The 24,169-nt window shown below is 36.5% G+C and overlaps 1 protein-coding gene across 2 annotated transcripts in view; it reads right to left on the reverse strand.

Annotated features, from left to right (window-relative positions):
• Window positions 1-24,169, reverse strand: part of MAP3K15 (mitogen-activated protein kinase kinase kinase 15) — an 80,864-nt gene that overhangs the window by 10,812 nt on the left and 45,883 nt on the right. For both annotated transcript variants that reach the window (XM_031503680.2, XM_077781631.1), the window contains 13 exons: window positions 21,347-21,517; window positions 20,381-20,493; window positions 19,224-19,383; window positions 18,474-18,624; window positions 17,957-18,064; window positions 16,558-16,607; window positions 13,476-13,571; window positions 11,954-12,041; window positions 8,215-8,348; window positions 7,463-7,590; window positions 5,608-5,738; window positions 5,173-5,278; window positions 2,630-2,787 (listed from right to left, as the gene is read on the reverse strand). In XM_031503680.2, the coding sequence (XP_031359540.1) occupies window positions 2,630-2,787; window positions 5,173-5,278; window positions 5,608-5,738; window positions 7,463-7,590; window positions 8,215-8,348; window positions 11,954-12,041; window positions 13,476-13,571; window positions 16,558-16,607; window positions 17,957-18,064; window positions 18,474-18,624; window positions 19,224-19,383; window positions 20,381-20,493; window positions 21,347-21,517 (1,594 nt within the window). The remainder of the gene's footprint in view (window positions 1-2,629; window positions 2,788-5,172; window positions 5,279-5,607; window positions 5,739-7,462; window positions 7,591-8,214; window positions 8,349-11,953; window positions 12,042-13,475; window positions 13,572-16,557; window positions 16,608-17,956; window positions 18,065-18,473; window positions 18,625-19,223; window positions 19,384-20,380; window positions 20,494-21,346; window positions 21,518-24,169) is intronic.

Here is a 24,169-nt window from a genome sequence, read left to right on the forward strand (position 1 = left end):
CTCGGCACCAGCCCCCCTCCTGGGCCAGATGTCTTCCTGAGTCTTTGTGTTATTTAATTGAAAATCACATTATGTCCAAAGGTTTAACAAGATCCTTGTTAAACCATTCTTTAAGTAATGACTTATTTTAAGTCATTACTTAAAAGAGTCTCTTCTAAGACTCTCTCTTTAAGTAATGAAAAATGTGCTTCTACAGGTTGCTTCCCAGTGATTTTTCCAGCTCCTCACTGCCCACTTATTCTCTAATTCAATCTGGCAGAACTGTTTGGAAGCCAGAGCTGTATAACCATGAGTATGCACATGTCTGGAGAGATTATTGTTTGTAGTCTCAGCATCTTTACACAAAATACATCCTGGAGAACAAGCACAAAGGTAGTGTCCACAAGGGAGACAGCAGCCCAGCAGTTAAGTGCCATCTGCTTTCAAATAATCTCATTACAGAGCTGCATTAACACACTGTGGCACTATTAAGTGCTCACAATACTGCTTCAGCTTCAATGCAAGCTGAAGAAAAAAATGCTGAGTTGTCCTGCTTCTGTTTGAGTGATAGTACAGTAATAAAATGCTAATAGGGCTTTAAGGCCTTCCAAACCATGACCTGAGCACATTTAAGACTCAGTGTCACAAACTGGCAGCACTCTGGTACCAGGCTTCACTCTTATGCACCAAGCAAAAATCTAGAAAAATTCCAAACCAGGACCAGGAAGTTTGAAAGATTGTCTCTGATCTTACCTTCATCTCTGTTGCTCAAGGGGAGCAAATTTCGTCACAACCACCTGCAAATTCTATGGCAACACAAGTGTACTTTGTCTCCACTGAATGCCATTTGTTTGCACTCTTTTCACACAGACACAGATGTACACATTCTCTGCTCATAGAATAAATACCAAACAATGCACTCCCAGCCAGGACCTATCCAGTTCTTGGTTTACTATAGCCCCTTTTCTCTACTTTGTCCAACTCTTTGGTCATTTGCAATTTCTAAAGTGACTTCACAGGGAGACTTAAACCTTCCCTCTCCTCACCTGCCCTATGCACAACAGAATGTTCATGTGTGGAGGTGGGGACCTCAAAAGTTCAATATTCAAAGTTTTCCAGACTTCTTTTTACAAGTTTACCCAGCCACTCTGCTTCAAATCCAGCTTCTAGGTTGCTTGCTTTCATTACACAGAAAAAGAAAACATGGTTTGTAACCTATGGTGCCTAGCAAGACACATTTCCAAACAGGTCCCAGCAGAGCCAAGAAAGAGGAAACAAAACCCAATGCCTGCCTGTAGTAAATTAATGCAGTCTGCAATAAGAATGCTAAAAACTTTCAATAAACTGTGCTGAAAAATAAGATGTGTAACTCACTGAGCAGTCACAGCTACATGCAGGTACATAAGGTTAAAAGGCATCTGCCAACAGACTTGTATCTGACATTTACAGTGATGTGGAAAATAGTCTCTTTCCATGGCTCCCTCAGGAGAGCTTTAGTGAGCCAAACCATGTTCACCCAGGCAGCTTCTTTTGAGGTATGCCACAAGTTGACGGCACCAAGGTGACCTATTATACCACTGAAATAAGTGTATCAAAACCTATAATCATCCCTTTTTTGCCTTTTATCATGGTTCATGGGATAAATCACAGGCCTAGTATGATGTATTGCACTACACATCATGCTGAACTGCAGCCCAGATTTCTCTATCTATTGATAAAGACTTGATTTTACCACCATGGTTGCATTAATGATGATACTAAGCCCACATAGAGGCTTTCAACAAGATACATGAAAAAATTACAACACTTGTAATTTAAAGCAGTTTGCTGAGTTATGGATGGGATATTTTCCCCACTATAAGAATGAGAATTCTCAAGCATAACTGAAAACTTAAGTACTTTCCTAAAGGTCTACTGCAAGTCAGTAGAAGAACCAAAATTTTTCAGTTTACTTATTTGACACATCATAGTTGTTACACTTCTGTTAGTTACAAAGCTAGAAAAAGTAACTTTTAAAAAACATTTATTATCCAAGTGTTAATTTTTGCATTGGAAAACAGATGCACTAAGCGAAACAATGCAATAGAGACAACAGCTTACTGAGGAGGTGGCTATGACCTGAAGGACTTGGAATACAAAATACAGAGTATTTTACTCCTTTAATACATACTGGGAATCCTGGAGAGCTATTCCCCTGCCCTTTTCCACCACATCTTCCTGCATCCCTGTTGCAGAGATTGGGCCTTTAAAACATTTTCCTATGGGAAGGAAGCTTACAAAAATTACTTAAAGGAGCAGAAATAACTTGCTTGTCATTATTGGGGAGACTGGTTACAAGAAGGAAATCATCAACCAAGAACAGAAGATGAAAAAAGTAGCACAGGGGATATTAGTTTTCATAAGCCTTCACTCATTTTTCAGATTGCTGCTCTGAGTCATGACCTATTTCCAGCACAAAAATAACTGATCACCCCCTAGAGCAATACAGCTTAGAGAAGGGGAGGATCTTTCAGCAAGACTTAAAAACACAGGTCAGACTATGGCTTTGTGCAAAACAACCCATGTAAGACAATGTTATTACCAATTAATATTATGAAATGAGGCTATAATTGACAATTCATCAATTCTAAAGCAAAAAAGCTGTATTTACTTTAAACATTGCAGCTTGAGGCTCCCCTAGTTCATGAAAAGGAGGTTTGCCTGTTGCCATCTCAATAATGGTACAGCCCAGGGACCAAATGTCAGCAGGAGCACCATATCCTCGTGGTCCTTTATCGATGATTTCTGGAGCCATGTACTGCAAGGTCCCTGGTCAGGACAAAAAGAGAAGTCAAGTGTATATTCTTAATTCTTATTAAGGAGAATTAACACAACACTCAGCAAGCCAAAAATTGTGAAATGCAATCTATATAGCCAAATACCTTATCTCCCACATCAGCACTGAAAACTAGACAAAAACTTGTTATAGCATCTTTTTTATAAACTATCTTTTTGCCCCTCTTTTCTAACACCAGGTTTCAAATGCTGAAAGTTTATATACCACATAATCCAATAGCTTCCCCAGAAAATAAAGTTACATCCAATATTTGCAGACACCAACTTTTAAAGATTATGCATGTAAGAGATGGCAAAATCTGAGAAATGACAGATAGTCTTCATGAGAATAATTTTTCATATTTTACCCCAATAATGAGAACATGAGTGATAAGGAATTTCAAACAGTTACTTTGAAAATCTAGTTTTGCAAATACAGGGCAATAACTAAGACAACTCGTCACAGTTTGTCTAGAATTCCAGGATGCCTTGGATGTGCTTGGGATTTCTGACATCCAAGGTTAGCAAAAAAAACCAAAAAAACTAAAAACCACACCAAAAAACGAACCAAACAAAAAACCCACCCAACAAACCAACCGGTTAGAATTTCTAAAGTTATTGACAAAAAAAAAAAAAGATTGACAAAATAAGATCCTGCCTGTAGACAACTTGAGTGTAATACTAGTAATAATACTGATAAAGAACAGCACAGTAAATAATTAAATGCAAGATGGTCAATTTGGTATCACTGTTATTGAACCATTCACTAACACAGGTAATGAGGTCTTTACAGGAAGAGTGCACACCACCACCAGCCAAAACCTTTCTATGCTCAGTGTGTTTTGAACACTACAGTTCTTTCTCCACCTGAATTTCTATCAGCTCTGTTATGACATCTTTAAATTAAATTATTTTTCTTCTTAGGAATGCAATAAAAGTACACTTTGTGAACTATCAAGTAATGAACATATGATGAAGATACAAGGGTATCATATGTTCATTGAATGTGACTGCTGCAGAATGAAAGTTCAAGCCACAGCGCTGCCCTCAGGCTGTGTCTGAATGGAGGGATGTAATGTTTAAACCATCAGAAGTCTTGTTCTTCAAACCACGTGATTTTATTACATAATGCCTAAAAGCTATGGTTTATGTACTGTGTCAAGAACAAAACCCAAATTGCTAAGGATAAGGACCTTCTAAGGTCCTCTGGGGTACAGCTACCTGCTTACTGATTTAAATCCAAAATGATAACTTAAGTATTTAGTCACATGGCAAATTACATCTCAAAGGCACAAACTGGGCTGAAAATTTGCAAGAGAAGAAAGAACAAAGGCACAAGGAAAGAGTTACTTCCTTTTATTATGGTATGGAGACTTTTCTTAAGATATAATTTCTCTATATATCATCTATACTGACAACCAGTTGCTAAAAAAGTCACTCAGGAGCATGCAAAATACAGGCAAAGAGAATGATAATGAGTAATAATGAGATAATGAGTAAAAATAACTGAGAAAAGTAAGTTCCTTGAGAACCTTAATTTTATTTTCATGGCTTCCTTTGTAAGAAAGCTGGAGGAGCCGCAGACACACCACAGGAGAAGTAAAGGGAAGTTCTGATTTTCACTTAAGTGAAGTTTGTTATCTTTTATCTTCCACTCTGAAGCCATCCATGACTAATGGATCTGTGTACCATTTACTTAAACTGCAGGCAAGAAAGAGGCTTGTGATATCAGCCTTTGCATAAAGCCATATAACAAGCAAAAATACCATGTTACCCACATCCACTGATCACAGAAATTATGTGTTCACATATTCGTTTTTTAATGTGGAGTATCCCCTTTTGCTCAGCAATTTCTATTTTCCCTGAATATTACAAGTCTTTAAAACCTTGTTGTATTGAAAGCAGTTCTGTAACACATCAGCCTAAAATGTTCCTGTAAAATGTTCTTTTTACTGTTGTTAGCCAGTTGGCTGGGTTTGTAATTAATATGTCTAATCTGAAAGTGTCCTAAGCTTGAGTTTGTTTTCTGCACTTTTAAACATATATCTAAAAAGTGTGCATGTTACTAATACCAAGATTGTTAAATTAAAAAGTTGCTAAATTCAACTGTTTCCAGGTGTAATTGCAAACCAATTGCTACTTAAGGAACACTCTAAAGAAAAACTTTTACCCTCGTAAAGTAAAAGGAAGACAGTTAAATAAAAAAAAAAAAAAGTCAAGAATGCTATCAAGCCTATGGTTATGGTGATCACACTCCCATTTACTCTGCCCTGCAAACAGAGACCCAATAGTGTTTTCATCACTAAGCCAAAGAGCCTCTTGCCTCCAATGCTAAACTTGTCATGAAAACCCTTACACACTTTGCTAGATTAATCTTACCTGTAAATGTTTCAGTGCATGGATTGATTCCTGCCAGCCGTTTGGAAGTACCAAAATCTGATATCTTAACCACGCCACTGTAGGTGTTCACCAGAACATTGTCCCCCTGTGGTTTGGACAGGAGAGAGACAGAGGGGAGGGGGTGAGGGTGGAGGAGGAGAGAGAGAAGGAGAGAGAAGGCAGCGAACAGGGAGAGGGGAGACAGAAAAATACAGATTCTCAATCTCAATACTACTTCAAGCTTGCACTTATCTTTGTAATACATCTTTCTACAAAGCAGTATTCCAGGAGCACCAAGAGAAGGAGTTGGCTTATGCTTTCCTTTTGCTTTCAGCTTCCATGAAATCTTATTAAAAATTCTACTTCAGATTAAAGCAAAACTAACAACTAAAGATAAAAAGCAAATCAAACAAGACACACAAAAGGAAAAGTTACCTTTATATCTCTGTGTACAATCTGGTTCTCATGGAGATACTTGAGGCCTTCCAGAATCTGCTTGGTGTAAAATTTAATTGTAGGTTCTTTCATTGGGCCCCACTTAGATCTTAAGAGAGCTGAGAGGCTGCCTACAGGAGTTTAAGAAGAAAGTGTATCAAGGTAGCGAATTTCCCAAACTATCATGAAACAGGTAAGTCTGGATGGAGCCTTTGCTCAGCATCCTAATATAAAAAAAAGCAGTACCTATGATTAAGCCAAATCCTTGCTAGATCACTCATAGCAAATAATTTGCTGTTGGTCTGGACTGGTTATTTCTTATTTGCCAGGTCAGGTTCTACTCCCACAAGAAGAATAAATGTTCTGACAGAGCTGCATCCATCCCCCTCACTTCACTGTAACAACTGCTGAGACTGCAATTAGCAGCCATGTACTCCATAATGGAACAAGGACTAAAGGTAACAGTCTACCATGTTGTACATTGTACTTCATGAACCACAGATATGGGCAAATACAAGCTGATTTTCTTGAGGCAAGCAGGGTAGAATCTGAATCAGAAGAGCCTTCTCTTTACAAATATGGCATCAACTTCTGGCAATATTCAGAGACAGGAAAGGAAGCTTCTGAAATAAAACCCTGAATGGATATTCAGAGTAGGAGATGGGCCATCTACACATTCCCAATTGTAATAAAACTAATCTTTAAATAACACAAATATTTAAATCATGGGGCAAAATAAAGAACAGTTTTGCTTATTCAGCACAAAATAAACTACGTACAGTAGGTCTACTTAAGGACAAAAAAATTCAGCTAAAGGAACCAGCAGCTTTCTAAAGTAAAGTTTCTTCAATGAATCTTGTATAATCTGAACAGCTGGTTCCCTTTTAAGACTGACAGAGTTTAAAATATCTAAATTGGTTCAGTAATATCTTGTCATTAGCAACTAATCACAGCACTCTTTACTGTGCATATATGAACAGGAAACAACACCAGCTGACACTGTGGACAAGTGTGGGAAAACAAGTGGAAGTGTTGGCATAATTCCATCACATCTGCATGCGTCATGCAGGTCAAAGTGTCTCAGCTGTCAGGTGAGAAGATCACAAGGATTCAAAAGCAAAATAATTTCCCTACATCCCTAAATGCCCTGGATGAATTTAATTACACTTTGAATGTTTGTCTGGACATTTCTTAGAAAATCTGAACTGTTCCCCCAGTTTTTCTTATTTCTGCTTTTACTTTGCAAATAAATTAATGCAAAATCTAAAACTCATTCTGACACATCCTTGACACTGAAGAGTAAATAGCAAAATGAAGATGGAAACAAGGTAGAGAGGTTACAAAGTGATTTCACATCCTCTTCCTGCAGGAGAGAAGGCTGGAGGAGTGAAACTGGAAATTATGAGCAAGGAACATATCTCACTTTAATCTCTCATCTACCTAGGGAATAGCAGTCCTTTGTACATAGCAGTTAATAACAGTACTTAATTGTTCTATCAGTGTTACTGTTCAAAGAGAAATTTACACTGAAAGCTCCAGCCATCATTCAGACACTTGAGCTCAATGGACTATACAGCTCTAACTCCACTATTTTTTAACACAAGAGTACTTGAAATCAAATACTTTTAATGACTTCTCTCTAGGTTTAGAATTATTATAGAAAGGGGAGATGGTACGAGGACCTATACTCTTCAAATTTACTCCTTCTATGAGAAAAAGACTTATACAGTTAATGTTCCAACAGAAATGTCATACAGAGAGCACAAACACATTAAGTGCTTATCTACTGCCTTTCAGTCAGTTTCAAGTCCCAAATGCTTTTCCTTTGGCAGACCAAACTCAGCATGATACAAACCTCCTGGCACCTGCTCCATAAAAATCTTAATGTATCCATTTTCTGAAACAGATCCAAGATACTGGACAATGTTCCGATGCTTTAAATATTTGTGCAGTGCTATCTCTTCATGAAGAGGTTGAGAATACCTATCAAAAAAAAGAAAAAAAAAAAAAAAACAAACAAAAAAACCAAGGATTATTTCATTATTTTATTCTAGGCTTTGCTTAAATGCTAGTTTGACAAGAGAATGGATTTTAGGGATACCACTCGAATTCTCAGCAAACATCTCATCCATTACCTTAAAATGCAATGTCATTTACTTCCTACTCCAAAAAAGTAAAGAGACAGGTCTTAGAGGAACTCTGGTGGAGAAACATGCCCTCCAAGAATTTATATGTGTGTCTTCTGTATCAATACATAGCACTGTCTTTGACTCCAGAGCTCCTTTCCTGCTTTTCACCCTCCACAAAAAGAATACAAATGAGATACAATTGCAACCTAAAACCAATGTCTCCTGGAATGTAAGATATACGTACAGATTATTAAACTGTCATATTTTTGATATATATAATATGTATTTTCCCCCAAAATACAAAGTCTTTAATCTCAAAAATATACTTTTGGATAGTAGGAGGAAATAGTAATTGAATTTCAGTATATTGGCATTTTATAAACTAACCACACAGAAACACATGCTAAGAAGAGCCAAATTTTCAAAAAACAACTGCATTTTGTTCCCAGTGTGTATATAACAATGAACTAGGTCTTACCTGCTATCTCTCTCAGGTATTTCTTTGATAGCTATTCGGACCTGGTTGCTAAGGTCTCTTCCAGCATAAACTATTCCATAAGTACCTTTCCCTAGAATGACCCTTTCACCATTCTCATCATAATCATATTCATACTGCAAGCAGAAAAGACAAACAAAGCAGCACAGAATATGTTATCACTAACATTTGACATTACAGAGAGCCTTAATGCCAATTTAGCACAGCACAAAGGTGTTGCTGCAGTGCAGCTGTAGGACAGCAGGCTACCCACCGGCCTCGTATTTTATACAACTTGTAACATTTCAATCTTACTTGCTTTGTAATACAATCTTCCTTAACCAGCTTTGAGAAAGATGCATTCATTAAAACAGGGAACATACCTATAAACCAAATTCAATGAAACACTGCTGCCAAAAGAACTCATTAATGTATTGTATCTAAGAATGCTGACAGAGCCTTCAGAACATGTAAATATATGGAACAAAACCTAAAATTTTGAAACCAGTGGTTTAAATGAATAGAAAAAAGTAACCAGACCATATAGTCACCCCGGGACATCCCCTCTCACTATGAGATTTTTCCAAAGGGCAGAAAAAGATGTTAAGCTTGTCAACAAATTATTAAATATAACGGTGGTTTCCACTGCTGCTGAAACGTGCTGGGTCATATTTCCAGCTGAATAACTCAATGCTGGTTCACTGACTTCAGTGAAGTTACACTAATTTACACCACCTCAAATAGTGACCTTGAGATAGAACTCTCCTGCTCTAAAGGAGTGACTCATGCTTAATGAAAGCATACCCCAGACACTATATAAAACCAAATTTCTTATGGAAGTTGGGTTGAACACATTGTGACTCAAATCAGGGTGAAAGGAACTAGACAATTTCATAGTCTTGGATATTGTCAGGAGTACACAGATCTCCCCTAGTATCTTCCACATCCAAGAGGATGTTCCATATGGGAAAACTGCAGGGTATTCTCTGTGGCCTCATGCGATTTTCCTATTGAAAAAAACAAACAACAAAACTTTTTACAATGGCCATAACTACTGACTTCTCTGTCAATGACTACTTTTTCTGCGTTGTCTAATCTAACTCTCTGACACAGAATGCAGCCTTGGAGAATTTCTTTCATGTGCCTTCCCATTTCACATTGCAGTGTCCATGTGTCACTGACACTCCCCCTCTTCACCTCGGCAAAGATGGCAAGCTTCATGCTGCTGTATGGAATGTGCTAAAGGAAACCCGTCTGTCACTTCTCCTAACAGCATATTCTGCTCAGTGGAGCTAAATTGGAGCAGGCACAGCTTTAGCACAGCTCCATTTACCACATTTCAGCACTTCACGGCTCACAACATAATCTCGTTACACGATAGGCATAACTGACCCAAAACGCCATATGCAAAACTTGCCAGGTTCTCTGGTAGCACATCCAGCTTTCACAGCTATCATATGACAGAAAACTGTGCAGAAAAAAGACAGCAGTCACATTGCAGAATTTAGGATTGACAGTAACCCCATCTGCAACACACTGGTCCTAAGGCAACCCTTTAATTATCGTGGAGAAACCTATGTTCTCCAGTCTGGGTCCCATGATACATGAAAATTGTTGGTATTTAGCGTTCGGTGCTAGTTAGTAGACAGTTTAATAGACTTGTATATACTTGTATAAGTATATACTTTACATTTGCCTCTTCTTGTCCCAATGGCTACAAATATTGAATAAGCCACTGTTGGTTGCCAAAAATCTGAATAAGTGATCCACTGGCTGTGAAATCCAGCCAGTAGGTACAAGTAAACAAGGCAGAATATAAGGCAGAATCTCTTCTCTAGATTATCCAATTGGGGTACAGCAGGTATTCCTAAAGTAACAGGAACTTCATATCAATATATGGAAGTGAATACTCCAAGGCTGAACGAACTGCAAACTTCACACTCCTTCAAAATACTTCCTAGCTGTAAAATTAGACTGCAGTTTTTACATAAAACATACAATCCCTGGCAACAACATGCTCATAAGGATTCTGACTGAAATCAGATTTTCTTGCCCCAGACTTTGGAGGAGGTTATTTCTTCCTCTTCCACAATATAAACAAGTTCCTCCGTTTTATTAACAGTAAGAACTGTTTTCTCTGTATTAGTGGAGCCCATCAAGACCACATAAAGCTGCACTTTCCTCATTGTCACTTCTTAAATATAAGATCTCAAGCTGCAGGAAGGCATTAAGTGTCTTTCTTCATTTATATACTAAATTAATTATTTCTCCCATTCAGAAGTCCTGATTTCTGTTTCATTGTCCTGACCTAAGACAATAAGTACAAGGTGACAACTGTGAAAACTTCAAGATAGAATGATATAGCTCAAAGATTTAAAATTAATTTCTGTAGTCACATCTCCATGTGTCACTCATTCATGCAGGATTGCGTCCTGCTATGCATTGTCAAGTGATTTTTTTCATTTCAGTTTTTAAAAGGCTCAAGCCATGATGAGCTCACATCCTCTGAGAGACTGTTACACAGCTGAACAGACTGTGTGGTGTGGAGATAGCCCTGCTATTAGCTGAGTACATAATTATGTAATATAAAGATCTGCAGCTATAGTTAATATCCTGTATGTACCAAGGCAGAGCCCTGAAGCTGTGTCAAGACCACAGATGGATGTATTAAACTGAGCTTAACAGATGTGTGTATTTGTCCTTTCTGCTTGAGGAAAAAATTCTGTGGCCAAACAAACTCCAGTGCAAAAACTCATTTTTCCCACTATATGGAACTACATTTAGTAGTACAGCAGAGAGTTATAGATTTTCTTTTTCCTCCCCTGAAGCCTCAAGTCCTAAAAAAGCTCACTACCACAAACAGCTGCTCTGAATGGTCAGCCAAAGAGAATTGCTGGAATGAGACACAATCACAAAGATGCCCACTGCAAACAAGCCACAGGAAGGTTTTCATGCTCATTAACTAATTGATTAAATTTGCTTGTCCACAAATAAAACTTACACCCTACCTTCTATGGTAGCTTTTCAGATTTCAAAACAAATAAAAAGAAGAATAATAAATTATTCAGTGTATGTATTGAATCCTACAAATGTGGACACCTGCTATGAGCCACTTTTTCTTATGAAGACATGGATTCACATATCCCAATCAGAGGCCACATGAAATGTGAAAAACCTTTCCCAAGTTGGTTGCTTTTCCTTTTTTCCTTTCTGTACTAGTTATAAAGAAAGCTTACAGCTACTGGATTCCTAACATGGATGTTACAGTGATAAGAAAAAAGCAGAGTGTAGTAACCTGATCCTAAATACCTAAAATATCTCTGGGACAGAAGCCTGTCAAATGAAATTACCAGGAGGAAGTAATGGTATCAGGTAGAAAAACTAAAGTACCTTTGTAATGACTTTTTAGTAGCATTTATTTAATATTTTATCTTTTTTATCCGCTTGAGCCAGCTGATAAGTGTTCATTCTTATCTATACATTGTTTGCAAGAGAATACAAACACAGTAACACATTTCATTAAGGATTTATGCAGTTTACAGTAGTAACGGGCCCACTTCATAAAAAATGTGTTTTTTCAAATGAATGTAAATCTCATGTACAAATAATTGTGAAAGAATTTAAATTTCATATACAATTAAGGAGTTTAAATGCTGTTTATGTTTTTACTATACTGATATGAAAGTGCAGGGAAGACTGAGAACAAATTTCAGAGTTCTCAGATCTTTTATCCTTGACATACCTCTAATGTGTCTCCATCTACTTCTCCTTCTAGTTCCAAAGTACTGCCAACTGCATCAGACAAAATTTCTTTCACCAAACCACAGAATCTAAAAAGAAATACATAGCACAAGATCAAAGAAGAATAACCTTTTGGAAGTAGACTAAAGAGATCCTTGCAAGCTGGGCATTGCTTTTAAGCTAATAAATTGACGAGCATGTTCACAGCTTTCTTTCATTACTGACTTTCTCCATATTTATCCCATTTTAAATGATGAAGAACATCAACCACACAATGCAAAGCTTCAGTATTTATAAAATTATTATGTTTTCTGTATCAGAACCTTATAGGTAATTGTTATTGCAATTGCATAGTAAAATCTTGGTAGATTTAACTCAAATACTCTTCCAGTAGATGTTTGGCTGCAAGTGTGATTAATCAGTATTTCAGAAAATCAGATGCTGTAGCTTTTTGTCAGGCATTCAGAAAGCCAAAACTATAAAAGTAGTAATGTAGCTACAAGAACAGAATTTTAACTAATTTCTAGTTCTGTGGGGTGGAGATACTTAAGTATAAGAACATTTTTTCCTGTAGTTCCCTGCCTGAGCCTCTCATTTTTTTTCCCAAATTCTATAAGAAATTGTTAACAATTACTTAAAATTATTTTAAATATTATTAATTTAATTTTATACATCTCTTTCATTACATAATAAGAGACATCTCTTGAGCTGACTCCTGTAGCACACTGAATACGGCATGAAAAATGTGGCCATGTTTCATGACACACAAATTGCACTGCCAAATTAAGGCTAAAGAGGTAACATTAATTTTAGTGTTTCCTACCTTTTATGCAATGCACTCTGCAAAGCTAGTAATTTTCTTTAACCTGAGTTTATTCAATGTAATAGATAAGTAGTAATTATTGCAAGAAATAGTGAGAATACCATTACGCTCCAAAACATAAGTGCATTAACAACTCTCTCCTGCATCATTCAGAAGGTGTATTTGCAGCTACCAGTCATAATGCAGAACTTGGCCTATAAAGATTTAAAGATTTAGGCCTACAATTCAGTCAGCCTGCTTACTTTTTAGAGACCACAGATCACCAGCAAACATTTAACTACAGGTACAATCTGTAACACAGATCTCTGACACAATGTAAGTTACAATTTCTTGTTACACTTAGATACTCTTATTTAAATCAAACTGAACAGACACATAAGGTAACCTGAAACAATGTAGCACCTTACATGACATGGCCAAGATAAAGAAAAATAACAGCTGTAATTTTGATTAAACTGGTTAAGCCTTTTTCGGACATAATGATTTGTAAATAAACTAATCAGAATCACATAGGAAGTATAATGGGTGCTCTAATCACCTTAAGTATCACTGAGTTTACATTGCTTCTTCATCAAGAAAAAATAAGTGAAAAAATAAATAATCTGCTTCTCAAGCAAAAATATTGGTTTTCAATCTTCATGAAATCAATTTAATTTAGGATATAGATGAAGCATGCAACACTCACAGAAACTGAACTCACCTACTACATTGGTTTTCTGTAGAAAAGTAGATTTGAAAGTCATCATAGTTATCATGGACATAAAGAAAACAACATCGTTCATCAAACTTGGAAATGCTGTAAAATTCACATTAGGAGAATGTTATTTTGGATATGACTATTGTAATTGTAAGAAGGCAATTGTATTGTAAGAAGGCAATGAGGAAATTTTTTAAAATTATGAACACTTAAGAAATAGATTTTTCACAGCTAAATACCTCAGAGAAGCAGTATGCAATTATATATATATTCCTTACAACTAGGAGTTTACAGCTTATTTAAATATTTATAATCCTATCTCCATTGTGATAAATAAGCTGCTGCTTACTTTGGTAAAATACTGAGGTGTATTGAGGTTGGTTTATTGTTCACCTCCTCTTCTGCTTTTACACAAGTGCATCAGACTCCTTGGTACTTGATGGCACCTCAATGGAAAATTAATTGCTCTGTCACTAATTTAGTGTTCCAGAAAACCTTTCCTTAAAGATTGAAAAGTACTTCAGGGTTTTATAATTCCATTGCTCCTACAAAAAAAACTGAACTGGGAAATACCAACAGTGTAACAGATCCTTCTCAGTCTATACTTTTTATGGCCTTAAAACTGATAAACAGGTTTTGGGCTGACCAATATTTACTCCAAATCACAGCAATAATGCGGAAAAAAGGGATTATTTATTGCATATTGTGTCTTGCCATAGAAATCTCATATAAATGCTCTGAAGCAAAAAGTCAAATGCCATAAAACACAGTATCAATATGAAAATAAATATAAGAATTAGCCTCTTATGCCAACCACTTGCACTGAAGTATTTTGCTACATAATCCCAAGTTGTTAGGCTTCTTAAGGTATTTTTGTGCCTGAAGTTAATGAAATTTCTTAGATTTTTGCCTGATCTGCTCAGTCAAACTCTTCTATTTTGCTTATCTTCTGCTGAGCCAGTTACTTAAAATACATGACAGTACACTTTAGAAAAGTTGCCACAGGTTACATGACCAATTGATGTTGCCTGTTGAAGCACCACTAAGGGCTACATGGAAAATGTTAGAAATCCAAATTTTGCCTGAAGACTTTTCTAGAAACATGTGAAAATAATAACTATACCATTATTTATTTTCATTTAGTATAGCAATTTACAGTCTAACAAATCAGAGAAGCACATATCTGACTTGAGAACTAAGAAACAAAGCAAGGTGATTCTTCCAGGGGCAAATACAGGACAGACAAGACAGTATCCAAGTAACAATACTACATTATAAACATTGTCATGTATGGGGTATATAAGATGAACTGGTTTGTATAAATGCAGTTTAAGTGTTTTGACAGAGTGTATTTTAACCGAGACCACATTTTTTTTTCAAAGGAATGCAATTTCAAAAGTATAGTAATTTAAAGTTGTCACATACAAAGCAAACATCTAACTCCAGTAAATTTAAAAAAGATGGCCTCTCTGAGCTTTGTAATACAGTGAATTTTTAATCACTCAGCAGTGATTAAAAATCAAAGAAAATGAAATTAATTGCTTGCTTCCTCTTGATTAAAGTTATCTTTCTCGAAGATTAATTTCTGTGCATTGTGTTGACTGAAGGTAATTAATGTGGTATAAAAACTTTGTGCTGAATTATTCTCAATCAGTTCCACAGACTTCAGTAATTCACATTGCATTGGAGTAATAGAATAAAATACCATGTAAAATTCATTTAAACCAAAGCTTTTTTTTTTTTAGAAGAAAAGACTGAAGTTATGATAGAATCTATGTCAAAATCCACAGTTTTAGGTTTTCAAGCACCACTCATTAGTCATAGAAATACTTCTTTGCTCAGCTTACTTACTTAGGCAAACTATACAAATTCAGGGAAGGCAAACCTGGGACCTAAAATTTTAGGCACTCACATATCAAGTCAAGACCAAAGCCTAGAAGCCTTCTCCTTTCAGAACTACAGAACCCATTAAGTATCTGAATTTCTCCTTGTGTTTGAATCAGAAAGTTTTTCAGGCACTTAAGCTTATGCAGTTACACAAGTGGCCCCAGACAACAGTAACTTATGTCCCTAGAAGCGCCAGATCCACAAGTGTGGAGACTCAGGAGCTCAGAGAGAAGGCAAAAGCCCAACTGGTGCTCCCTGTACTTACAGTTCCTCTGGTTCTTAGCTGCAGCCTGCATAATTCAGAGAAGAGATAGGTTTACTTTCTTTTTCCTCTCTTGGTGTTTTTCTCTCACTCTTCTGGCAGCAAAGCAGCCCAGCTTAACATACAAAATCTACCTTCTAAATGTAGTCATGCATTTTTCAAATTATTAACACCAAATATGAATATTTTCTATCCATTCAGTTCTCAGAACAATCCTGTTTTTTCTATAATATTCTGATATTTTTTGGTACTAATATTTTGACCCAATACTTGTAACTAGTGTTTTCATTGATCTAAGCATCACAAAATGGAACTGTCTTAACTATTTAAAGTTTATTCTTTGAGAAACTACACTAGTAGTCTACTTCCAGCTTAAAAATTATTTTCTGTCCTTAGCAAAAACTACACTTATGCCTCATTTATTAGTTTTCTAATAAGTCAAATTTTAGCTAGCAGATATTTAAATAAAGCCATATCAGAAGCATTTCTGAATTCAAAACAGAAAGCAGATATTATGGTTTCCTTTACTTAAAGGAAAACAAAGTCTTCTTTCACTTATGGAAGGAAGCAAGAAGCACTAAGGGCTCTTCTTTCCTTCTGCCCTCCATGTTTTTAGATGCAGAGGTGGCAATACCTTCAGTGAAACATTTAGAAAAATTTACGAAACTCAGTTACATAATGGAAAGCAAAGAAGTCTACCAGAGAATACAGACACCCAATGGTCCTCTCAGATCTGGGTGCTCCTATGAGAAATGTACAGCTATGCCCATGCATGGAAAGGCAAACTCTTCTGTGACATTTCAAGGCAGGTTGGACAAAACAACCTTTTATAACAGGCCATTGAAAGACAGATTTAAGGTAGAATCCAGATTTTGCACTTGAGGGAAATATAAAACACACACAAAAAGACACTGAACTGTTTACTGACATACCAACCTTATTCCCCTAATGGAAGAAGCCGTAAAATTCCATTCATGAATCTGTTTCTGTAAAGAACAAAGGGATAAAATCAACCACAGTCTAACCTTGACGTAATATTGAAAACAAAGTCGCAGCATGGTAAGCAAAAGAAAGGTTTTCCAACATGTGTCTCTCTTCCCCACCCATATTTTGAAATAAGATTAATACATGGATAAAGAACTTACACATATATTGCTATTTTACTGACTTGAAGAAAAAATGCATATAAATGGCACAGGGTGGAAGCCAAAGCCACATTTCCTCATGTAAATTCAACGTGAAGAATAAGCTGTGCAGCACAATTTACCAAACATTATGTTTTGATGCAATACATCTACATTTCCCATTAAACATGGAGCAGTCTATGCCCTGCTCTTATCTAGGCTCAAAGGGAAAGGCAAATTCACCCATCTCCCTAAGGGGTTTTCAGCCAACAGCTTTGGCCCAGGGAACACACTGGAGGCAAAACACAGGAAGGACAATCTGTGTCTAGGACTGCAGCCCTCCATAAATCTAATTATAGCTATGAACTGGATCTTTTTTAGCAATGTCAGATATGCACCAAAAATTTGTTCCATAAAGCAAAGTTGTGTCAGGTAGATTTACCTGAAACAATGAAGTAGAAAAATGTACTGGAAAAACTGTTCACAGATCCAGGTAATTATGTGGTCTTGTCCTGCTCCAACATGCTTCTTTTCCACACTTTGTCTCTCTATGCTTTTGTCTATTTGTCTATTCTCCATCTATGTTGCTCTTATACTGAGAAAGTGTGGCAAAATACATTGCAGATTTCAAGTCTTTCAATGTGAAACTGAAATTATTTTTCATTTTTAAGAGCTGACACTGTCTATAACTGTGCCTACACCTTTCTTAATCCCCTGTGCCTTATCCAATAATCCAGGACACCAAATATTGTATTTCTTGACACTTGTCACAGGCTGCCATTTTTTCTAGTTTCAAATATTACAGTTGTAAAAGTTGAAAATGCCTAAACCATTGAACACAATTCTGGGCTTTATCTTTACTTTTAATCTTTGACCTACATCTTACCTAAAATGACAGAATTTTAATGAGGAATATTATGAGCAGACCAAATAACCCATGCACTTCTAAGAGACATGGTCAAGATAAGTTAAATCTGAATGACATCAGAACCACTTGTTTTCTAATCATAGTCACTCTTTTTACTTGCTCTATAAAATGTCAACTTTTGTATCTGCACAAAAGAGATACTGAGGCTTGGGCTTCACAGAAATGTAGCAAATTTAAAATTATTGCAAAGTACTCCAAAATCTACATGTAAAAAATTATTTTATGTACAATGAATCAGTACATTTAACACACTGAATCATGCCATTCAACACAATGGTTTTACCATTTCAGGGGGAGAGACATGCCACAAAGAGAGAGAGCTCTCATCTGCTTCACTGTTGATTGAAACATAGGCAGGCTGGTAGACTTTAGTTGGTTCTATCACCAAAACCTGAAGACAGAGAGCATTTTTCCTTAATATAATAAACCAGTAACTAATACACTACAGTATCTGCAGATGCTCAGATATAGACAAAGGTAATTTTGAAGTAAGGCCTAAAAAATTTTCAAGGGAGACAGGAGGGCAAGGCAAGGCAGGAAAAGTTTGTGTTTTTATGAACAACAGAATAGCATTATCACTATTTGTTACAGGAGACTTATAAATATTTCTTAGAATGCTTTTTGGGTGGTGGGTTAATTTTTTTTCTAGCATAAATATTAAGAGAGTACAGGAGTTTGGTTCATGCAGTGAACAACAAGCATTTAAGTTTTCAAGTATTATGTTTAGAGTCTTTCAATTATTGTAATATCCTATCCAGAAACACAAAACATGCAAAACTTGTTTGGACATAACATCTTACTGGAAATCTCAGTCCATTAGTTGTTTCTTTCGTTGCCTCAAAAATTATATCTAGCCAGAAAGTCAATCTTTCTTGTTTAGGAGAATGTTCTATGGTGAGTTTCTTGAAACGCTGAATTAACATCAGATTCTGAACTAATGATTTCAAGTACCTAGAATGTATTGAATTAGTGAATTAACAGAGAGAAAAAATTCTACCAGATTCTAAAACCACTTAACTGATTTAGACATCCAAAATGAAATGTGTTTTAAAAGCTACCACAATGGTAGTGTTGATTTTTACAAATTTCTGGAAAGAATAGCAAGTTTAGACAAAGCCTTGAGTTATAAGCTCACATGGATGTTCATAAACAATAGCTTTTGCAAACGGGTATAGCTGCACGAGTAGTTACATGTGGATTAGACAGGATATGATGAACTAGAAGATGGTGGAGGGAAGCAGCAGCTAGCTTAAGTCTGAAAAAAATGGTTTCACAATTTTTCACAACTGCTTCATGAGGAGTCATTACTAATATCCAAATTCTTTCTTAAAAATACGTGCTTCAATGGGACATAACCTGACAATGTTGGATAACTTAATTTCTCACCTTCCCCCTTCCTTCTCATAATAAAAGAGCAGAGCATAAAGTCAGAGTTGCAAACAATCTAAGATAGAAAAATTCAGTTAAGTTATCCAAGTGACTGCAATATTTTTTAAATTAATGTATTTCCTCATAGTTTAGTACTTGAGCAACAGCCTTCTACCACATACCACACTGGAGGTTTCAGCTTAAAAAGCTTCTCTGCTGCTTGTACTGCTTTACCAACATCATTTGCCAGCATGCTGACACTGAAGAACTGTCCCACATCCCAGTAATTGTTCATTTTTTCTAGGCTTCCTTTTCTTCCCAATAGGCTGTTTAACCGTACACCTGTAAAATTTCAATTGGAAACCAATTTTCTATCAGTAAAACACTATTTTGTGTTTTTTACTGGTAAGTTGATCAGTAAAATACTAATTTAAGACTTGATTAGGCATTATTGATGAAAATAAAGAGGAGTAAGTTTTCCCCAGAAAACAACATTGCACAATACAGAGGCAGGATCTGCAAATCATACCTCCAGTACAGAACTCCTACAACAGGGCTGAAAAACCTCTTTTACTTCCTGTCTGGGCCATCTGCCTCCTGATTCTCAGTGTAAGATGCACAAATCATTGTCCTCATCTACATTATCTGCAAGAGATACATGGCTAGGGGTTCACAAAAGTCCACCCCAGAGGAGGGTCAGAGGAATGATTTAAAGCCACCTATGCATTCTTAACATTTAAGGCTAAAATATGCATTTCAGACAAGACCAGATTCCAAATATAATGTTCAACTATCATCTTCCTAGGAAGAACTGCATATCTGTTTCTCTTATGGGATTTCTTTGTAAATGTTAAGTGCTGTGTTTTAGTTAGCACATGCATGGAAGATGTGACTGACTCTAAACAACTAACTCTCCTGGTAGATTTTTCCAGGCAATACTTCTTGTGCATTTCTCAATTCAGTGACAACAGAAACCCTTTCCTGGCATGCCTGAGGAGAACTGGGCCACACTGTCTATTGGTGTTTTTGTGCCCTATTGGCTCTGCAATGAGAATCTCTGTGGTGCAGTAAAGACAGTTTACAGATAGTGCTGAAGTTGGTCCTTTGTTGTTCTCCAGTCTCTGGGACACTTTAGATGGGCCATGTTACCAGAAAGCTGCTCCAAGGCAGACAGAAGGAAAATGTGCCTTTGAGAGCCCTGTGCTTTAGACTCCTATCCAGGACACAAAAAAGCCTGAGCCACCTTTCTGTCTATGCAACCCATTACTATAAGTATTTTGTTTTCTTCACAGGGAGAGAGGCAGAAAACTTGTCTATGGCACTGTGTGTGGCTATTTACCTATTTTTCTCAGTTCCATTGAGCTTTCAAACTGTTGTCCTGCAACAAGCAGCAAAACTGCAAGGTTAATTCCAGAATAGAGAGTTGGCTGGAGTTCAAATCCTTTGCGATACCTGCAGAGAAGAGTCAAGAACTCACATCACTGTTTAGAAGAACTGAACTATTGCAAAGTTTTGGTAGGTATTTTAAGCTATTGATTTACTGTAAGGATTATATGGCTAGTTGGCACCAATGGCCCCAAACCCTTTGTTTTAAAGCTTCATATTCATTAAAGGTAGCTGAGACACAGCTGACACAGGCTGAATGCTTGCCACTAGCTGATGCAGCATCAAGAGATCCACCTGAAGCTTGCAAGTTCACCACTACCCATCCATGTTGCATGGGGGGGAAAAAAGGTGGTGGGGGAGAATATTGCACAATTACAGCTCAAACCTACATTGCTAAAATTATTGTACTCAGAAGTATGATTATACAAGCACACCTATATGAACAGTATGCCAGTGAGAGCCTGCATGCATATGCATACCTCAAAGTCTTAAGAAAATTTATAACACACTTTATCACTGTTTTTCCTTACAAACAGTAGATCATTCAATTTTCTGGGGATCCAGCATGGAAACCATCCTTGCAGAGAGGACTAATGTAACTCCATGATCTCACTTGTATTTCATTTTGGCCTTAAGATACATTAATTATATATTTCCTCAACAAAGACAGAGGTTAGTCAACATCCCTCCCAATAAAGTGCATCATTCAATTTCCAGGAGAGTTTATAAAAAGAGAAGCAAGGAACTACATATACAAAGAACTGATGCTCAGTAAACCACTTATTCAAACAGGACCATGAAAAACTGAGGTAAGTAGAACAACTGATCTAATTATTACAGCCCTGCTTTTCATATGCAGAAGTAAAACGTCTGAAAATGCTTTTAAACAGATTTTTTTTTGTTGTTTTTTTCCTGTTACCATTCAATTGAATGATCTCGACTATTGGTATCTTTACAGTCAGAATCAAGAAACATATCCTTGTAGATCCTCCCACATAAGCAAAACATGTCTGGAGCAGGGTGATCACATGTCTGCAAGACTTGAAGCATAACTTGTAGTGCCTTCTCTCTGTCACCTGCATTATTTCTTCTGAAATCAAAACAGAGAATAGAATAAATGAGTTCAGACCTGAAACAGTAACTGCAAGATGGGAGAACAACAGTATTCCTCATCTATCCCACAATCCATCCATAATTACTATACACACACTTGACTTTACTTAGACTGATGCATGATTGTTGGTTGACTGATAAAACCCAAATTCACCCTCCCATTGTTGGTCTCTATATGTAGCTCACATAAGAACTGATGTAAACCCAGAACTCTTCTTTGACAAAAATCTGCCATCTAATTTGATTCCTTCCAGTGTACACAAATGCACTCTGAACATCCTGCAGTGAGAAAAGAGTGCCTGTTTAGTGTTCATTCCTGACAACACTTAACAAAAATGGCCATTTTCAGCATTCAGTGTGACAGATCGTTCAGCTATGTCCAAGATTTGCAATCTTGAACCCAGAGGATCCAGCAACAATACCAGGAAATACCAACTAATTGCAGGAGAAGCCAGGTCAATTCAATCTTATCCAAAAGAACGACAGAGCTCAATATGGAGCCTTTGAACTCCAACGAGAATAAAAGGGCAAAATTGAACTGCATTTCTTAATTAAAATTCTTCAGATTAGAAAAAGATTTGGAAAACTAACAGCTGTGATATGCATGTTTTGACAAATATTTAATAATTGTGTTAATAAGAAAAGAGTGATTAAATAAATTTCCATTCCTTATTATTATTAAGCAGCCAGATTTTTTGCTTCCATTTACCTTGCTGTTTTTCTAAGTTTAGAACTCAATATTCATTGCAAAAAGTCACTTAGAACAAACAACAATGTCTATTTGCAAGAGTAATGCAAACACAGCTGAAGAGTTTAATAGCCTCTTCAACACTTTTTTTCATCACCAGAGAGATTTAAAATATTTACCAACCCCTTTTTAGAACTGTTTACAATATTCCAATCCCCACCTAGGTATCCATGAACAGGCCTACAAGGACTATGACTACTTTGTCAGCAATATCAGTAGCAGATAATGGTTTCTGGTGAATTTATTACTTGCATGCCCCAAAAGGATTAATATTTACTGTAAAGGGGCTCTGTTCCTTAGGTAACCAGCTGATGCAATAAGACCAGTAACAGCACATCTGTAACAAAATTCAGGCTTCTGAGCACGTTAGGTGATGGAGAACATCTAATAAGATTGAACAGCTTTGTAGCTGGTTGTGAAGGCTTTATCCTGCCTTTGATGTAACTGCAAAGCATAAACTTTCACAGCAAGTACTTGAATATTTTTAAAGCATTTTCTTTGTCATGTTAACTGCTCTGAAATAATACCGGTCTTCTCTAATGAGCACACAAGGAGAAAGTTGGTATATTTTTTCAGTTTTACAAGAAATAAACAGGAGGCAAAAACTGTGGGCGTAAATCCATTGCAAGGTCAGCATGCTCTAACCAAACTTCTTCTGGACAAACCAGATTCTTTAACTAGGAGTACACAAGCTTCACTGTTGTTAACATTAAAGCACAAAGTTGAGTAAACAGAGCTTAGAACAAAATTAGGCCCTAATATTAAAGTCCAGTATTTCCCTGGTCTTGTATACTGTGACCACAAAAGTTGGCATGTGTTCTGAGCTCTTCCTGAAAACACAAGAAATGCACAACTAAACCCTAATGTTCCACTTTAGCATGGAAACAGAATATCTAAAAAAATCACTGCTTTCCTAGACTTGACTCAAGTCTGCCTTCTGTGAAATATGTTATTTATTAATGTTAATATAAAGAGGTGTTAGGTACTGATTAAAAAAAGCATATAAAGAAGAAAAGCAATGAACAAAGCTAGACACTGCTTAAAATGGGACATTGTGCAAATTAACATTTCTGGTCATCAAATGATGAACCTGTACACACCAAATACAACACTAGAAAAGCATTACAAAGACCAAGCCCTAAATGAACACTGTACTAGAGAACTTAAAAGATCTATCTCTCTTATACAGAAAAAAAAATTGCTAAAAATAATTAAATTCAACAAAATTTAGCACATGACCAGTATACACTCATCTAGCAGGATATAATTAAACAATAATCAGTTTAGGTGTCTTTATATTAGACCCTGTTTTTCACTGCAGCAGAATTCAATGCCCACTGGATAATACAAAACCCATACACCAATTATAACATTTTACAAATTTAGGAAGTTATCAGCTTCTAAATCCCAAAAAGAGGGAAAACAAAGAAAAAACCAAAACAAAATGAAAGATCACATAAACTACAAGCAAGTTCTCTGAAGTTAGTATGAAAAGATTCTGTTGGATAAAATGCAGAACCTGTTATTCTTGACAAAGACAGATTTTCATTTCTTATTTCAGACTCCACACTTTGTCAGGTCTGCATGCCTGACAGCTCATAATTTGTTTCAAGGTGCCTTGAAACAGATCTCTGGTGTTATTGACAGATATAATCTCAGAGGAGATTACCTTAAACCCTTAAGGTTTAGCACTGACTTCGATTTTTTTAAACCAATCTCAACTCTGTTAGCTCCCCCATGCTCCCCAGCTGCCCTTTAAAGCCACACTAGAGCAAATCTCAAAAAACCATGTCATAGATCACTGCTGGAGGTCATCTAACAGAATCCCCCTCTCACAGCAGGTCTATGGCCCTGCACTAGACCATGGCAGCCTTGGCTGTG

This window comes from Lonchura striata, chromosome 2 (genome assembly GCF_046129695.1).
Source record: "Lonchura striata isolate bLonStr1 chromosome 2, bLonStr1.mat, whole genome shotgun sequence".
In the NCBI taxonomy this organism is placed as follows: domain Eukaryota; kingdom Metazoa; phylum Chordata; class Aves; order Passeriformes; family Estrildidae; genus Lonchura; species Lonchura striata.